Here is a 19,470-nt window from a genome sequence, read left to right on the forward strand (position 1 = left end):
AGAGACTGACAGGTACAAATTAATGAGGTAAAAACAATGACTGCAGATGCTGGAAACCAGATTCTGGATTAGTGGTGCTGGAAGAGCACAGCTGTTCAGGCAGCATCCGAGGACAGGCAAAATCCGAGACAGGCAAAATCGACGTTTCGGGCAAAAGCCCTTCATCAGGAATAAAGGCAGAGAGCCTGAAGCGTGGAGAGATAAACTAGAGGAGGGTGGGGGTGGGGAGAGAGTAGCATAGAGTACAATAGGTGAGTGGGGGAGGCCTTTATTCCTGATGAAGGGCTTTTGCCCGAAACGTCGATTTTGCCTGTCTCGGATTTTGCCTGAACTGCTGTGCTCTTCCAGGTACAAATTAATAACTGCACCCTGAGATACACAGAGCAAAAGCTGACATGGATATACTCATACAGCACAGAAAAGCCCTTCAGGCATCTTGTCTACCACTGAAGGTTTGCTAATTTCCTGCACTTGTCCCATATCCTTAAATGTTATTACATTTCAAGTGCTCAATCCAAATACTTTTTCCAGGTTAAGGTTTCTGGACTCCACTGTCTTCCCAAGCAGTATCTTCCAGATTTCCACCACTTGCTGAGTGAATAAGATTTTTCTAAAATTCCCTCAATATATTTACCTCTTACCCTACACCATAGTGAGAGTCCTTACCCTTACCATATCCTAACCCAATCACCACTTGTGATTGATCGCTCAGACAAGGGAAACCGCTTCTGTTTATTCACCCAGTCCATGTGCCTCAATCTTTTACACCACAATCATGTGGCCCCATTTCAGTTATCTCTGCTCTCGAGAAAACACTCCAAGTTTATTTAATCTCTCCCTTTATGGAAGTAATATTTCTGCTTTGATCCTAATCCCTGATACTGGGTCTGAGTTTAGCACTGCTGCTGTCACTGTCGGTTTAATGTGAATTATTTATTCCTGCATTCTAAAGCAGCGCTGACTGTCCCTGCCCAGAGGAGCGCATGCGTGAGTCCCTCCCCCAGCGCTGCCATTGAGGAGCATTGACTCAGTGAGTGCAAGAGGTTTGTTTGAAACAGACCGCAATGGAGAGATCACCGCCCAGGGAAGCGAGGGAACAGCAGGCTCCTTCCAGCAGCACATCGGGATGGGAGCCTGGGACACAGAGGGGGCTCCGAGACCGGGATTGATTCGGGGTGAGTTCAGGGAGAACCGGGGGCTGTTTGTAAGAGGCCGAGCGGAGCAGGAACTGGTCCCGGAACTTGGAGTGAGCGGGCTGGGGGGAAGAGAGAGGCCTTTCTCGGGCTGTGTGTGGGCCTGCTGAGGGAGGCAGAGCGGGAAGAAGCTGCTGTGGGACATTCTTGTGGTTATTAATCCCCTAAACACTGATGGGAATTCTGTTTCACGCTGTCTGTTGATATCGGACAGTGAATAATGGAAGCACGACGACGATTTTGTGACAATCCTATTAAGGACACGTATTGGAGTGAACAGATTTGAAGTTTCGAGTAAAACATTAGACATAGCGTCTCTTGTTCTTTCCTTCAACATTTAATGTATCGTCAGCTTGCTATTGATATATGTCAGCATTGCAGCTGCTTCAGGAATCCCCATTCATGGAGGTGAACAGATGTTAGTTCTGGATCTTACCCAATTGTCACAAAGTTGCAAATAAAAGAAACGGAGACCGGGAGCAACTGAGGGAAAGAGTGGAATCGAAACCTGATTATTAACTGACTGTCACACTGATCAGTTTAATCTTGCTTAACTTGGCTTATGTTGATTTACAGCTGAAAAGTCTTCTGTCTTCTGCCAAGGAAATATTTATCTGACGAAGACAATGTCATATTTCCTCAGTATAACGCCAAGTGAGACCAGCTGCTTCTAACAAACAGCAGGTATGTTACCACTGCCAAAGCAGAGAATATCCTTTCCACAGGTACGGAGCAGATTGGATCAGACTTAGTTTGAGCTCAATTTCCAGGGATATATCCAAACAAGCAAACAGTCAGACTCAACTGCGGAAAGACAAGTTTCTTTTTTTCTCTGTATTCTCCATAGACATCTTCCCGGTTTCAATTAATATGATTCATAGGCCATGAACATTCACAGCATGTTTAAAGCTGACTGGTTGCCTAAAGTAGGCAGTTAGTGTCTAAGTCAAGTTGACATTTTAAAAGGGCATTTTAAATGTCACAAACCAGATAAGCAATTATATCATGCTTTTATATAGTTTCAGCAGCCATTTTTGACAAGTAGTGAATAATTACTGAGCACACACAAACACACATGTACGCAAAGGTCCTGACTGATTCAGACTGAGTCCCCAATACACTCCCCATATCAACACACAAGATACAGAGACTAACAGCGATGTACACACATTTACTCTGTAGGAAACAGAAATGAATATATACAAATGTTTACACAAAAACAAGCAACTAATCCCATTCAACCAGCATTCCATTTCAATGAGTGTGTCATGGCAGCAGAGGAGCTGTCAACCCCACCTTGGTCTCAACATCATTCTCAACATATTCACCTTGCAGGGATAGAAATTAAATTTTCACACTGCCCAGTATTAATTTATTTTTATTAAAAAATGTGTAACTCGGTCTCCAAATTCACTTTAATCATCTACAAAGAATCCCAAATGTCCCACCCTGTGAAATATTACAAAAAAAGCAAGAAAATAGTGTCATATCATCAATTTAACAATATAATCAAATAATCACCCTTTAATTCAACAAAGGAATTTAGTCAAATCTTGTAATTTGAAAATTCTCATTCTTTTTGCAGGAAGAGTTCAACCATGTTCAATAAATTTGCCTGAATGATTTAAATCTTTTCCACTGTATGACAAAAATACAAGTCTTTTCACTTTCCTCATCGCCACCACAGAGCATCAGGAGAGTACTGCGAATGGCTTGCACCATCACTCCACAGAACAGGATTACGTAATACTCACAATAGAATAATGAAGTGAACTAGCCAATTCTCTTTCCTGTAGCAGGAACATTGTGGTCAGTCGGCTACAATACACTTTATTTGTTCGTTCCCCTCTCCTTTCAACACTAACAAAGGAATGTAACGCCTATCCATTTCTCAGCATTATTCACAAAAGTATCTAGGAAAAACTGATGACATCCTGAAGAACAGCCCATGGTATCATTCTTCCCAGTTCGAGTTTGCACTACAGGAGTTGGAAAACCCTTTAATTTTGCATTACACAATCCATGACACAAAGCAAATGCACTAAGCAGAAACTGACAGGTACAGATCGATAAGTGCACTCACACATTCACATAGCTGAAATTGACAGGCATAGATTAATATCTAAATTCAGAGTCACAAAGCAGTATCTGGCATATACAGTTTGATGACTGTACTTACATTGACAGAGCAGTCAGATTGGTAAATATATTCTGATGTTCACATTGTAGAAAAGTGCATGTACAGATTGCTAACTGCACGCTGTAACACATATAGCAGAAATTGACAAGGAGAAATTGAGAACGATATTTACATATCAGAACTGGCAGGTACAAATTGGTAAGCACATTCACATATTCACAATACAGAAGCTGATAGGGTAAGATTGATAAATGCACTCACACATTCACATGGCAGACACTGAGAGTTACAGATTAATAACTGCACACTCAAATACACAGAGCTGAAACTGATAAGAACAAATTAGTAAATACACTCTGACATTCACGGAGAAAGTTTGATACCAAATGTATCATATCCACGAAGCAGAAACTGACAGGAACAGATCAACAATAACACTCAGTTTCATATTGCATAAACTGACAAGTAAATTTTTGATAACTAATCTCACAGTTTCACACAGCAGAATTTGACAAGTATAGATCAATAACAATACTCAGTTTGACAAGCAAAAATGACAACTACACTCTAACATTCATCCCATATTCACATGGCAGAAACAGTTACAGCTTGATATCTACTCTCACCCATTCACATTGCAGAAACTGACTGGGACAGATTGATGATGACACTCACACATTCATATGACAGAAATTAACAGAGGTTCAGCTCAATAACTAAAATCACATATAGATGTAGGAGAAGCTGACAGCGAGAGACTGATAATTATACTCTCATTCACATTGCAGAAACTGAGATTGATAACTGCACCCTTATATTCACACAGAAACTGACAGATATAGATTTGATAACCACAGTCACACATTCATATTGCAATAACTGATAAGAGATAGATTGACCTTCCCTATGAGATATTTTTTAAAAAGTAAGAAAACAATATAATTTAGTCAAATTATCAATATAGCTTCCTACGCTATCATAGGATATACTCAATCTGGTCCGAGAGTTTGAAACAACATTTTTTTTTTAACATCTCTAGCACCCCGTCTGTTGGCATGTGGGCTGTTTTCAAGATATCAATATTTATTTCCCCAAGTTTCCTAGCCTCCACTCTTATGTCTCCAGGCATAGAACAATAACTGTACTCACACATTTATATTACAAAGAATGGCAGATTCAGATTGATAAGTGCATTCATACATTATCAAATCAGAAACTGATGGGGAGAGATTAATAACTAATCAATTTTATATTTAATAACTCATCTAGCCGAGACTTTCAGGGAGAGTCTTTTAGTTAGAATTAGAATCCATACAGTTTTGAAACAGGACCTTCAGCCTGGCAAGTCCACACCGACCCTCTGAAGATTATCACAACCAGAACCACTCCCTTATCACTCTACATTTACCCCTGACTAATGCACCGAACCCATTCATCCCTGAACACTATGGGCAATTTAGCATGGCCAATTCACCTAACCTCTTCTTTGGACTGTGGGAGGAAACCGGGGCACTCAAAGGAAACTCACACAGACACGGGTAGAATGTGCAAACTCCACATAGACAGTCGCCCGAGGCTGAAATCGAATCCAGGTTCCTGGTGCTGTGAGGCAACTGAGCCACTGTGTCGTATAATGTGCCACATTATACAAGAATATTCACACCGCAGAAACTAACTGGTGCAAATTGATCACAACACTCGTATATTCACAGAACAGAACATGACAGTTACAGATTGATAACTACATTTTCATATTCACACTACAGAAAATGACAGGTATGATTTAATGAATATAGTTGCATTTTTGCAAGCAGAAACATTTAGAGACATATTAATTACTCCATTCATATATTCACATATCTGAAACTGTTAGGTACAGATCAAAAACTAAACTCGTCAATTGACATAGCAGAAACTGGGACACAGATTGATACTTGCACTCATACATTCAGATAGCAGACACTGACAGGCACAGATGGCTAACTACACTCACATACCGGAAACTGACAAGATCTTTCCCATAGCATAACCAAACAGGTAAAGATTTATAACTACAATTTCATGATCACAGAGGGAAAAACACATTGTCATGTACAGTTTGATAACGATACTCAAAAATATCTGATTAGAATCTCTCAGGTCCATATTGGGAACTACACTCTCTCATTCACCTTGTAGAAATTGACAGATGCAGACTGTTAACTACACTGACACATTCACAGCACAAAATGACAGGAACAGGTGGACAACTACCCTCATTCATTTATGAAGCAGAAACTAACAGGTACAGATGATAACCACCACTTACATATTCACAGGGCAGACTGTTACAGTCATAAATTGATAACTGGACTCACACATTTACATTACAGAAACTGACATACATTTTGATAAAGGCATTTGGACATTACCAAACCAGAAACTTCCAGCTAAATGTTCATATCACCACTCTCACATACAGACAGCAGAAACTCACAGGGATAGGTTGGGAAATACACATACACATTCACATAGTGGAAACTGATATGTCCATATTGATGACTATATTTGGATGTTCACAAAGCAAAGACAGATTGATAATTGCACCATATTCACAGAAGAGAATCTGACAGGTATTTCCATATGCACATAGTTGAAACTGACAGGTTTACAAATTGATAACCTCATTCACATATTAACAACACAGATATTGACAAGGAATGGTTGATATATGCACTCACATATTCACCAAAAAGAAACTGACTGGTACAGATTGATAACTAAACTCACATGTTGAAATAACAGGAACTGAAAGGTACAGACTGATAGCAACACTCTCATTCTCATAGCTCATACTGACAGATATTGGTTGATATGTACACTCTCATTCACATAGCAAAAACTGGCAGGAATAGTTTAATTACTTCCTTGGATATATGGAGGAGACACTGACAGGGACAGATTACACTCTTCTAGTCACATACCAGAAAATCACGGTTACAATTTGTTAACAACACTTCCACTTTCACTTAACATAAACTCTCAGATACGGTTTGATAAGTATACTCAATTTCACACAGAATCTGATAGGTAGAGATTGAAAACTCTGTCTCAATATGACTCACATATTGACTTGGCAGAAACAGATAGGCTTAGATTCAAACCTGTGCTCACATATTCACATTGATGAAACTGACTGCTAAACTTCCGTATATGCAGAGAAAAGTTTCTGACAAGTATAATTTGATAAAGACACTCAAATATTCATAGGGCATAGTGTATTGATCCCGACACTGTCTCACCAAGCAGAAACTGACAGGGAAATATTGATAAATACACTCACATATTCACATTGCAGAGACTAACAGAAAGAGCTGCTTCCGAATTTCTCATATTCACACAGCAGAATTGGTCAGGTTAGACTGACAATTTCACACACATATTCAGCCAGAAAAACTGACAGGTATGGATTGGTAACTACATTTACAGATGCACATACATTCTGACAAGGACAGATCAAAACTAAACTCTCAGAAAAACTCAAAGCAGAATATGACAGATACAGAATGATTAATGCATTTACACATTCACAAATCCAAAAGTGACAGTTAAAGATTAATAACTAAACATTCAGATTCAGAGAACAGAAACTAACGAGGAAAGGTTGATCAATTCACTTTGACATTGCAAAGACAGACAGCAATAGATTGATAAATAAGCCACAGATACAGAGCAGAAACTGTTCAGTACAGATTGATAAATACACACGTGCATGGACATAGCAGAAAGTGACATGGCCAGATTTATAACTACAGTCACACATTCTCATTGCAACAACTGACAGCAATACATTGATTAACAATCACTTGCTCATTTCACAAAACTGACAGGTAGAGACTGAAAATGACAGTCATATTCACACAGCAGAATCTGACAGGCACAAATTGATAACACACATTGATGGAAACTGATTGGTATATGTTGATAAATGCATTCACCTATTAACAAACCACAACCGCACCGGGACAGGTTATTACTGACATTCTCAGATTAACAGAGCAAAAACTGACAGGAATAGGCTGGTCAATAAACTCACACATTCACATTGTGGAGACTGACAAATACATATTAATAGCTATACTTTGATATTTACAAGTAGAGATGGATAACTCCATTCAAATATTCATACAGAAGAAACTGACCAGTACAAATTGATGGATACGTAAATCTATTTATGAAACAGAGACTGACATGAACAAATTGAGAAATACATTCAGGTTGCACAAATGGACAGTGCTCTCAGCTGCAGGGTTATGGCCTGGGTGCAGAAAGGTGGAATTAGAATGGCCATCTGGTGTCTTTGGGTTGGAATGGACAGATAGGTCAAATGGACCTCTTATGTGCAAAGTCATTTCAATGTATCTATAGTTCTATGTTAATCTGTCCCTGTGAGTCACTGCTATGTGAATACAAAAGTAATTTCAGAATGACTTAGAAGGGCAAAGTGTGAGAGTGTGGTTGTCATTGACAAAGTAGGAATTGACATGAATAGTTCAAAAACGAAACTGATTCCCAGCCCTGCTTGCATTGGATAGCCCCATTCATGGAGCTGTACAGTTATTGGTTAGTTTCTGGACCTCACTCAATTGGTATTGAATTAACAAAAAGAAACGTCACCAGACATGGAGCAAGAGTAGAATCAGACATGTAGTTCTGTTTGGATTCCTGTCTTTAAAAACAATATCCTAATGATTATTAACAGTTAAAGATCAGTTAAAGATGGTCAAACTTGGCTGATTGTGATTTAGAGAGATTTCTGTTCTGTCTTCCTCCAGGCAAATACTGGAAGGGCCAAGACAATGTAATATTCCCTCGGTACGAAGCCAAATGTAATCAGCTGCTTCTAACATACAGCAGGTATGTTACCATTGTCAGAGCAATGAACATCCTTTCCACAGTCAGAGCAGATTGGATTGAGCTCACTTTGAGAGTGAGAGATGTTCAAACAACAGAGAAAATATGTTTGTTTTTTTTTCTCTCACAAATGCACATGACTCCAGTTTGAACAAATGTCACCATTCACAGCTCATTGACATTTGCACAATTTTCAAACTGGAAAGTCTGAATTCTTGTCCAGAATATACATTGAAGAACTGAAACAAATCTGCCTCAAATTGTTAAAGTACAGATTTGAGATGGGCCAGGGAATCCCTTGTGGACTCAGGTATAAAGCCTCTCTCTTTTGGTTCGTCCTGGAGATCGTACTCTTTGGAAGTCTGGAATAAAAAACTCTTACAGGCAGATTAGTTTAATTTTAGTTGTCCCCTTTATTCACTAATAGCATCGCTGTTACAATATAACACTGATACCTATAAGCTAAACTAACCAGGTTCTAATAACCTAGGAGAGTAGGGTACCAGCTCTTCAAATGCCCCAGCAGGCTACTCTGACGTACTGATACAAAGTGGCCTCCGTTATACAAAAATTTACGAAAACATTGCATGTCCTTAATTAGACAGATAACAGTGAAAGACAATAATTTGTAAGGAAGAAAAGACAATTGACAGGTCTGTGTACGCTTGACTACTCACTCTTATAGGCCCTAAGCCACTCATCAGTTGGGAAAAACACACCCAGCCTGCTAGCGAGATAAGCTCCTATCATAAAAGTATACCAGTCCGAGTAATTGGAGAGTCCATAAGGTAACCTTGCACAGCTCACATATCTAATACAATTGTTTTACGAAATGGCTTCTTAACAAGGAGGGCAAACTTTTGATCATAAAATGGCTTCCTGACAGATTGTGTCAGAGTCTCTTCAATGTTAGACCATTTAGGACAGAGATGAGGAGAAACTTCTTCACCCAGAGAGAGGTGGCTGTGTGGAATGCTCTGACCCAGAGGGCAGTGGAGGCCCAGTCTCTGGATTCATTTAAAAAAGAGTTGGATAGAGCTCTCAAGGATAGTGGAATCGAGGGTTATGGAGATAAGGCAGGAACAGGATACTGATTAAGGATGATTAGCCATGATCATATTGAATGGTGGTGCAGGCTCGAAGAGCAGAATGGCCTACTCCTGCACCTATTGTCTATTGTTAGGTTTAGAATAATTTTAAGCTGGGAGCAGATTCCTGCTTTTTATCTTGAACACAGAATCATTCTGTACCTGAGGCTGAAATGTTACTGCAAGGTTGTATCTAAAATGATTAATTAATCTCAAGTTAAACATGCCTTCTTTTCACGATTGTGATTCAAATTCAAATAAGACATAAGATCTGACTAGTTAGAATTGACAGTGGGGCGGTCTGTGGAGTGGTCTGCAAGATCAGCAAGTAAGTTAGGGCTTCATCAATATTATCTTTTACAGAGTTTGTATTTAATAACTGATATTGGCTACTCAATATCATCATAAAGTCCCAAAATGCAATTAAAATCAATCCATAGCAGATAAGCACAAAGTGTTAATTTTCTACTGGCACCAACAGCCTCAGCACTAAAATCATCTCTCTTTGTCGTGTCCTTTCGAACTCTCAAGTCAGCAAAGTTTTTTTTTTCTTTGTGTCTGCCCCACTTGCAAGAGGTAAGAAGAATCCATTAAAGTTGGCAGCATCTAATTGTTAATTACAAAGCTTTTGATCGTACCGAGTTTCATTTCAGGGTCAGAATCATGGGCAGCACAGTGGTTAGCACTGCTGCTTCACAGCGCCAGAGACCCGGGTTCAATTCCCGCCTCAGGCGACTGACTGTGGAGTTTGCACATTCTCCCCGTGTCTGCATGGGTTTCCTCTGGGTGCTCTGGTTTCCTCCCACAGTCCAAAAATGTGCAGGTTAGGTGAATTGACCATGCTAAATTACCCATAGTGTTAGGAGCAAGGGTAAATGTAGGGGAACGGGTCTGGGTGGGTTGCGCTTTGGCGGGTTGGTGTGGACTTGTTGGGCCAAAGGGCCTGTTTCCACACTGTAAGTAAATCTAAAAAAATATCAAACACTGTCATTAATTTTTCAAAGGAACGGCTGTGAATGTTATCACTTGGTGTCCTGTTCACACAGATTCACCAATGCTAAGACAAATGTTCTTAATTGTCTTACAGCATCCTGTTATTACTTGGTGAGCTCAGGTGTCCCTATCTTTAAGTTCCCACCTTTTTCTGAGCCTTCCTGGCTGTCTATTTTCTAGTGCAGTAAATGTGTCCTATAATGCAGCATTACATTTTAGTCTAAATGTTTAAAGTCAAGTTTGAAGGCTATGGACTTTCTCAAAATCACCCTCATAACAAGTATCCCAAAACGAATCACATCCCCACAGAGAATATTAGTAGCTGTCAGAGAGTTACGTCCCTTTGACAAACAGAAACTGACCAGCAAACATTGATTCCTTTGTTCACTCGTTGGAATTGCAGAGACAGGCAAAATGACATTGATGACAACACACAATTGACAGGGCAGTTACCTACACACACAAAAACACACACATCTCCTCCACCTTGCAGGCAGTGACATGGATAGATTCATGACACTCAGATGTTCACGTGACAGAAAGTGACACACAGACTCTTATTTTCATTGCACATAACAAAAGAAAGGTTTGACAACTACACTTCCATATTCAGATATCAGAAAGTATCAGACACTGATGAATAATTGTGCTCAAATTTTCATCCAGTTAGAAACTGATATTTTAGATCAATAATCAGACTCAACTACTGTCAGGTAGAGACCGAAGGTGACACTTTCATTCGCAGAGATAAAAGAAAATCTGACAGGTACATAACGATAACTAAAATTACATTCAGATGTCAGAAATTGACATGGACAGATTGGTAAACACACATTCACTTTTACACAATAGGAACTGTCCTAGAAAGATTAACAAGTGCACTCTCATGTTCACAATGCAGAAACTGACAGGAGCAAATTAGAGTCATAGAGATGTACAGCATGGAAACAGACCCTTCAGTCAGAACCCATCCATGCCGACCAGATATCCCAACCCACCTGCCAGCACCCGGCCCATATCCCTCCAAACCCTTCCTATTTATATACCCATCCAAATGCCTTTTAAATGTTGCAATTGTATCAGCCACCACCACTTCCTCTGGCTGCTCATTCCATACACATACCACCCTCTATGTGAAAAAGTCGCCCCTTAGGTCTTTTTTATATCTTTCCCCTCTCACCCTAAACCTAGGCCCTCTAGTTCTGGACTCCGGCCCCAGGGAAAAAAACTTTGTCTACATAACAGTGGGCAGCACGGTGGCACAGTGGTTAGCATTGCTGTCTCACAGCGCCAGAGATCCGGGTTCAATTCCCGACTCAGGCGACTGACTGTGTGGAGTTTGCACATTCTCCCCGTGTCTGCGTGGGTTTCCTCCGAGTGCTCCGGTTTCCTCCCACAGTCCAAAGATGTGCAGATCAGGTGAATTGGCCATGCTAAGTTGCCCGTAGTGTTAGGTAAAGGGGTAAATGTAGGGGAATGGGTAGGTTCGCGCTTCGACGGGTCGGTGTGGACTTGTTGGGCCGAAGGGCCTGTTTCCACACTGTAAGTAATCTCTAATCTAAAAAACTTATCCATGCCCCTCATGATTTTGTAAACCTCTATAAGGTCACCCGTCAACCTCTGATGCTCCAGGGAAAACAGCCCCAGCCTGTTCAGCTTCTCCCTATAGCTCAAATTCTCCAACCCTGGCAACATCCTTGTAAATCTTTTCTGAACCCTTTCAAGATTCACAATATCTTTCCGATAGAAAGGAGACCACAATTGCACACAATATTCTAGCAATGGCCTAACCAATGTCCAGTGCAGCTGCAACATGACCTCCCAACTCCCATACTCAATACTCTGACCAATAAAAGAGAGCATACCAAACGCCTTCTTCACTATCCTATCTACCTGCGACTCCACTTTCAAGGAGATATGAACCTGCACTCCAAGGTTTCTTGGTTCAGCAACACTCTATTGGCCCTTACCATTAAGTGTATAAGATTTGCTTTCCCAAAATGCAGTACCTCCCATTTATCTGAATTAAATGCCACATGCCACTTCTCAGCCCATTGGCCCATCTGGTCAAGATCCTGTTGTAATCTGAGGTAACATTCTTCACTGTCCCCTACACCTCCAATTTTGGGGTCATCGGCAAACTTACTAACTGTACCTCTTATGCTGACATCCAAATCATTTATGTAAATGACAAAAAGTAGTGGACCCAGCACCGATCCTTGTGGAACTCCACTGGTCACAGGCCTCCAGTCTGAAAAACAACTCTCCACCAACACCCTCTGTCTTCTACCTTTGAGCCAGTTCTGTATCCACACGACTAGTTCTCCCTGTATTCCGTGAGATTTTTATTCCTGATGAAGGGGTTTTGTCTGAAATGTCGATTTCGAAGCTCCTTGGATGCTGCCTGAACCTGCTGTGCTCTTCCAGCACCATTAATCCAGAATTCTGTGAGATCTAACTTTGCTAACCAATCTCCCATGGGGAATCTTGTCGAATGCCTTACTGAAGTCCATATAGATCACATCTACCGCTCTGCCCTCATCAATCCTCTTTGTTACTTATTCAAAAAACTCAATCAAGTTTGTTAGACATGATTTCCACGTTGACTATCCCTAATCAGTCCTTGTCTCTCCAAATACATGTACCTCTGTCCCTCAGGATTTCCTTCAACAACTTGCCCACCACCAACATCAGGCTCACTGGTCTATACTTCCCTGGCTTGTCATTACCACCCTTCTTAAACAGTGGCACCACGTTAGCCAACCTCCAGTCTTCCGGCACCTTACCTGTGACTATCAATTATACAAATATCTCAGCAAGAGGCCCAGCAATCACTTTTCTAGCTTCCCACAGAGTTCTAGGGTACACCTGATCAGGTCCTGGGTATTTATCCACCTTTATGCATTTCAAGATATTCAGCACTTCCTCCTCTGTAATGTGGACATTTTTCAAGATGTCACCATCTATTTCCCTACATTCTATATCTTCCATGTCCTTTTCCACAGTAAATATTGATGCAAAATACTCATTTTGTATCCTCCCTCATTTTCTGCGGCTCTACACAAAAGCTGCCTTGCAGATCTTTGAGGGGCCCTATTCTCTGCCTAGTTACCCTTTTGTCCTTAATGTATTTGTAAAAACCCTTTGGATTCTCCTTACTCCTATTTCCCAAGGCTATCTCATGTCCTCTGTTTGCCCTCCTGATTTCCCTCATAAGTATACTCCTACTGCCTTTATACTCTTCTAAGGATTCACTTGGTTCTGGATTAGTGGTGCTGGATGAAGGGCTTTTGCCTGAAACGTTGATTTTGAAGCTCCTCGGATGCTGCCTGAACTGCTGTGCTCTTCCAGCACCACTAATGCAGAATCTGGTTTCCAGCATCTGCAGTCATTGTTTTTACCTCTAAGGATTCCCTTGATCTATCCTGTGTTACCTTACATATGCTTCCTTCTTTTTCTTAACCAAGCCCTCGATTTCTTTTGTCATCCAGCATCCCCTATACCTATCCGCCTTTCCTTTCACCCTAACAGGAATATTCTTTCTCTGGACTCTCGTTATCTCATTTCTGAAGGCTTCCCATTTTCCAGCTCTCCCTTGACCTGCAAACATCTGCCTCCAATCAGCTTTTGAAAGTACTTGCCTGATACAATCAAAATTGGCCTTTCTCCAATTTAGAACTTCAACTTTTAGATCTGGTCTATCCTTTTCCATCACTATTTCAAACCTAATGGAATTATGGTCGCTGGCCCCAAAGTTCTCTCTCAGTGACAACTCAGTCACCTGCCTTATTTCCCAAGAGTAGGTCAAGCTTTGCACCTTCTCTAGTAGGTACATCATGTACTGAATCCGAAAATTTTCTTGTACACACTTCACAAATTCCTCTCCATCTAAACCCTTAACACTATGGCAGTCCCAGTCTATGTTTGGAAAGTTAAAATCCCCTACCATAACCACTAGAGCATAGATTCTTACAGATAGCTGACATCTCCTTACAAGTTTGTTTCTCAATTTCCCTCTGACTATTAGATGGCCTATAATACAATCCCAATAAGGTGATCATCCCTTTCATATTTCTCAGTTCCACCCAAATAACTTCCCTGGATGTATTTCCAGAAATATCCTCCCTCAGCACTGCTGAAATGCTATCCCTTATCAAAAATGCCACTCCCCCTCCTCTCTTGCCTCCCTTTCTGTCCTTCCTTTGATTACACTCCCATTTCACAGAACATGAACTGACAGATACACTTTGATAACTATTCACAGAACAAAATCTGACAGCCATATATTGACATTCACACTTTTACACCTCGCAGAAATTGACAGATGCAGATTGATAACTAAACTCACATTCACACAGCAGAAACTGAGGGGGTAGATTTATAATGACAGTCACACACTTGAATTGCAATAACTGACAAGGACAATTAATGACAACATTTACATGTTCATTTGGCAAGAATGGACAGGTACAGGTCAATAAATGAATTGTCATATTCACAATGCAGGAAGTGAGAGATGGACACTGTGTGATGATATTGTGGTTTGAAGAGGTTTATTTTGTCCTTTTGTTCTTGAAGAGCAATTTTAAGGCAGAGACACCGAGCCACTAGAGCAAACAGTTTGAGGCCTATTGGGCATCTTTACAGAAAGCTGAAGACTCATCAACAGAAATACTTCATGTTTGAGAAGGACACCTTGCGTTGATTGTTTTTGGAGAAATTTAAGAACAAAACTTACAGACTGTTTAGATGAAGCTTATTATTGCAGCCATTCAATTTGCAAATTACATACATGGCAGGATGACAGAACCTCATTGCCAAGGTGCCGTCACGACTTTGATGAAAAACGATGGAAGCATTTCTTAGCAGGAAAAAGTGGACTGTCGCAGTGAGTATTTCCATGCTTCAAGTCAATAAAATGTATATGTATTGTTTACTAATAGTGTAAAAATTAGGCCATCTCTGTATATTGATGGATTCTTTTTAAGAGGGGTGGAAGGTTTGATGGTATTGTGGCTTTAAGATGTTTATTATGTCCTTTCTTTCTTGTTGAAGAGAGGTTTTATGGCAGAAGTGTCGAGAAGTCTACCAGAGCCGTGAGAGTAAACAGTTTGAGGCTTTTTTATAGTTGGAACAACAGAGGCAGCCTGAGTTAGTGTGGTCAAGCTCTCACAGAACAACATTTTTAGTTTTGGCTTTCAGCAAAACTGTTGCATCCTGAAGACAGGAAAGCTAGTTTCCTCTTCTCAGTTACAGTCAGAAGCTGCAGATTCTCCTTCTCCTTCTGCTACTGGAGTTGGATGCTTGACTATCTATTTTATTGAATTTGTCTTTTGCCAAGAATGTTTATGGGATATGCACTGGAACAGTTAACTCGGAAGAGTTACTGTATCCATTATTCTATTAAGTAATCCAACAGAGTTAAGATTTTCCAATTCCTTCTTTATTGTGTTATATGTTAACTACTGTGGACAGGATAAAATACACCTTTTTAAAGCCACACAATCATTCTAACTGATAACTGCCCTCATATTCACATAATAGAAACAGATTGGTACAGATAGATAACTACATTGCCATATTCGCGTCAGAGAAACATTCAGGAACAGATTAAGCCAAATTCAGGAATTCACAAAGCAGAAGCTGACTGATACAGATGGATAACCAAACTCTTATATTCACAAACCAGAAAACATCAGGTGAAGGTTAATGACCATATTTACAATGCAGAAACTGACATCGACCTCGCAAAGGAAACACTCGCCACACTTTTAGAACAGACCATCACACATACACCAACAAACCATCAATCACAACGAAAACATCATGAAGCTAGTGGACCTGTGCCTCACCACCCACTTCACTTTCAACAACATAGTCTACAAACAAAAACGGCACACCCATGGGATCTCCGCTATCAGGATTCATAGCAGAAGCGGTAATGCAAAGGCTAGAACAAACAGCCCTACCAATCATCAAACCAAAAATCTGGGTTCGCTACGTAATGACACTTTTGTCATCACAAAACGAAACAAGATAGAAGAGACATTTAACATCATCAACAACACCCTCACAGGCATAAAGTTCACCAAGGAAGAAGAAACTGACAACAAACGCGCATTCCTGGACGTCATAGTAGAAAGAAAGGACAACGGAGTATTACAAACCTGTGTATACAGAAAACCGACAAACACTGACCAAATACTCAACTACACCAGCAACCATCCCAACACACAGAAACGAAGCTGTATCAGAACACTATTCCAACGAGCCACCACACACTGCAGCACAGACAAACTTCGAAAAACAGAGGAGACCCACTTATACGAAGTATTCAAGAAGAAAGGATACTCAAAAAACACAGTGCGCAGATTCCTCAAGAACAAACCACAACAAGCAGACAAAACACAGCCAGAAACCCTAACCACCTTACCATATATCAAAGAAGTTTTAGAAATGACAGCCAGACTACTGAGACCCCTCGGAATCCTAGTAGCACACAAACCCACCAACACTCTCAAACAAAAACTAACAAACTTAAAAGACCCAGTACAACCCATGGACAAGACCAACGTCATCTATAAAATTCCATGCAAGGACTGCCACAAACACTACGTAGGACAAACAGGAAGAAAGTTAGCCACCAGGATACATGAACACCAGCTAGCCACAAAAAGACACGACCTCCTCTCCCTCATAGCCCTACACATGGATGAAAAAAAACACCATTTCGACTGGGACAACACATCTATCCTGGGACAGGCTAAGCAAAGACACGCCAGAGAATTCCTAGAGGCCTAGCACTCCAACCACAACATCATAAACAAGCACATAGATCTAGATGCCATCTATCAACCCCTCAGAAAACGATCAGGTAATGACATCACCACAAACCCCAGGAACCCCATCCAGGAAAAAGATATAAATAGAAAGCAGGAGACAACAGCTTCGCTTCACTTGGAGGTCGCCACTGATGATGTTACCTAGCCAGGTAATGAAACGTCTGGATACAAACCTACAGCTCAGCGAGCAAACCTACACCCTAAACCCGAAACTGAAAAGTTGAAACTGATAAAAGCATTCACACAGACACATAGCAGAAACTGATAGGGGAAGACTGATAATTACACAGACGTATTCATTGAGCAGAAACTGACTCATAGGAAAGACTGATAGACACTGCAATGGTAATGACTTACACATTCTCACAACAGGGACCTTTTGGGATTGAGCGATAATTGTACGAACGTAATCACTGACAGATACAGATGATTACTACAGTCACATGTTGAGATAGCAGAAACTGACAAGGACAGATTGTGAGAAAGTAATAATCATTCACCCCCTGAAAGCTCACATGCGCAGATCAAAAACCGCACTCCCGTTTTACACAGCCACTAACGAGAGGTAAACTAATCCTTAACCAACCTGAAATTCTGAAGAACACAATATTATTCACAGTGTAATCAGAGAATCACAGTGATAAAACAAATAACATGAGATTGTCACAATTAAAATTCACATAAGTACTATGTTCAAAATAATCCTTAAATAAGTGACCAGTTCAGAATGAGCACAAATGATTTGTAACCAAATAAAATTCAGAGAAAATCCATTTAGCAAAGTTTATAATGAAAAAAACATCCTGCGAGGAACAAATGCACCGAATAATATCTATTCTAATGTAATGCAATGTAAGATTTCAGGAACTGAAATGTTGGCAGGGACACTGCTGACACTGATTGAGGAGCTGAACAGAGAGTAAAATTCATGTTGTCAGCAGAAAGCAAAAGGCACAGGTCGCAGTACGTCCGTTCCATTTAGTCGTTGAGGTAATCAGAGTAGAATTGACAATGATACACACACTGGCAGATATTCTAAGTAACGTATGAATACTTTGGCTGATACTCATTGGAGATTTGAAGAAGAATCGGCGAATAGATAATTGAAGAGAGTTTACAGAGTAGATGATGGTAGGATGTCCTTCATTTTCGGAGACTATAGAGCAAGAAACACAAGCAAAAGAGAACATTCCTTAGCTCCCATTATCCTCCAACACAATGCAATTGTCGAGTAGTTCCATTATTTCCAGGAGTAAAACACACTCCCTGTCAGATTGCAGTGCATTTTCTCACTTGACAACAAATGTGATGCCATTTTAAAATGGAAAAGCAAAGAAAACTATAAGCTAAAGATGCAGAATGCCTTTCAATTAGAATCTCACATTTTAGAGTGAGCTCGGCATTTGATCCCTTCAGAAAATTTCGGTTTGTGTTTCCGATGATATTGCAAATCCTGACAGGTCCACATTGAGTCCCAAACTAACCAATCAGAGAGAAGCTACCGTGTCTACAAAGTAGCCAATAAGCAGCCAGGCATTCCTCAATCCCTCATTAGCATTGATGACGCCGTCAGTCTATATAGAGCGAGCTCCGAGTCCGCTTTCCCTTATTCTGTATCTGAGAGTGAGCGGCGCTATGGTTGAGGAAAAGAAGGGTCAAGTTGCCAAGAAGGGCGCGAAGAAAGCGGTGAAGAGGGCGCCAGCGAAGGGCGGCAAGAAGAGGAGGCGGTCCAGGAAAGAAAGTTACGCCATCTACATCTACAAAGTGATGAAGCAGGTTCACCCCGACACCGGCATCTCCTCCAAGGCCATGAACATCATGAACTCGTTCGTCAAGACCGCCGTGCGGCTGTTGCTGCCCGGGGAGCTGGCCAAGCACGCCGTGTCGGAGGGCACAAAGGCGGTGACCAAGTACACCAGCTCCAAGTGAGGGACCGCATTGCACTGAAGCATACACACACCCACAACCCAAAGGCTCTTTTAAGAGCCACTCACAACTTCCCTGAAACAGCTGAATCGTTATTTTTATGTTTGATAAAATGTTCGGTCAAGTATTAAGTGATTTCTGACCCCGTCCGCACCTTATTCTCGGATACGTTCATGTGTATCCTGTAGTCCCTGCCTGGGGAGAGAGAACATGTTAAACGTCACTGTCATTTTTCAGCTGATTGTATGTGTCCTTGTTATTCGATCAGTTCTGGAGTTTCATCCCCATCAAACCAAGTGCTCCCCCAGCACCCGCCGGGAAACAAAAAAAAGTTTCCCTTTGAGTCCGATTTTACTTTATTTATTTTTAATTTCCAAATCTCCGCACGGGTATTG

General features: G+C 40.8%; 1 protein-coding gene and 1 long non-coding RNA gene across 3 annotated transcripts in view; both read left to right on the forward strand.

Annotated features, from left to right (window-relative positions):
- The first annotated feature begins 1,134 nt into the window (after positions 1-1,134).
- LOC122544666 lies at positions 1,135-15,314 on the forward strand. Of its 2 annotated transcripts, XR_006310427.1 has the most exons (4): positions 1,135-1,175; positions 1,770-1,877; positions 8,148-8,229; positions 15,107-15,314. It is a non-coding gene; the product is annotated as an uncharacterized LOC122544666 (long non-coding RNA). The 2 variants fall into 2 exon arrangements; XR_006310428.1 differs by lacking the exon at positions 8,148-8,229 and having other exon boundaries at positions 14,886-15,314.
- A 3,373-nt stretch (positions 15,315-18,687) lies between these two features.
- The window catches only part of LOC122544545 (histone H2B 1/2-like), a 28,191-nt gene continuing 27,408 nt past the window's right edge, over positions 18,688-19,470 (forward strand). Inside the window, exon 1 of the mRNA XM_043683859.1 lies at positions 18,688-18,955. Within this exon, the coding sequence (XP_043539794.1) occupies positions 18,710-18,955 (246 nt within the window). The 5' untranslated portion in view covers positions 18,688-18,709. The remainder of the gene's footprint in view (positions 18,956-19,470) is intronic.

Source organism: Chiloscyllium plagiosum, chromosome 50, assembly GCF_004010195.1.
Source record: "Chiloscyllium plagiosum isolate BGI_BamShark_2017 chromosome 50, ASM401019v2, whole genome shotgun sequence".
In the NCBI taxonomy this organism is placed as follows: Eukaryota; Metazoa; Chordata; class Chondrichthyes; order Orectolobiformes; family Hemiscylliidae; genus Chiloscyllium; species Chiloscyllium plagiosum.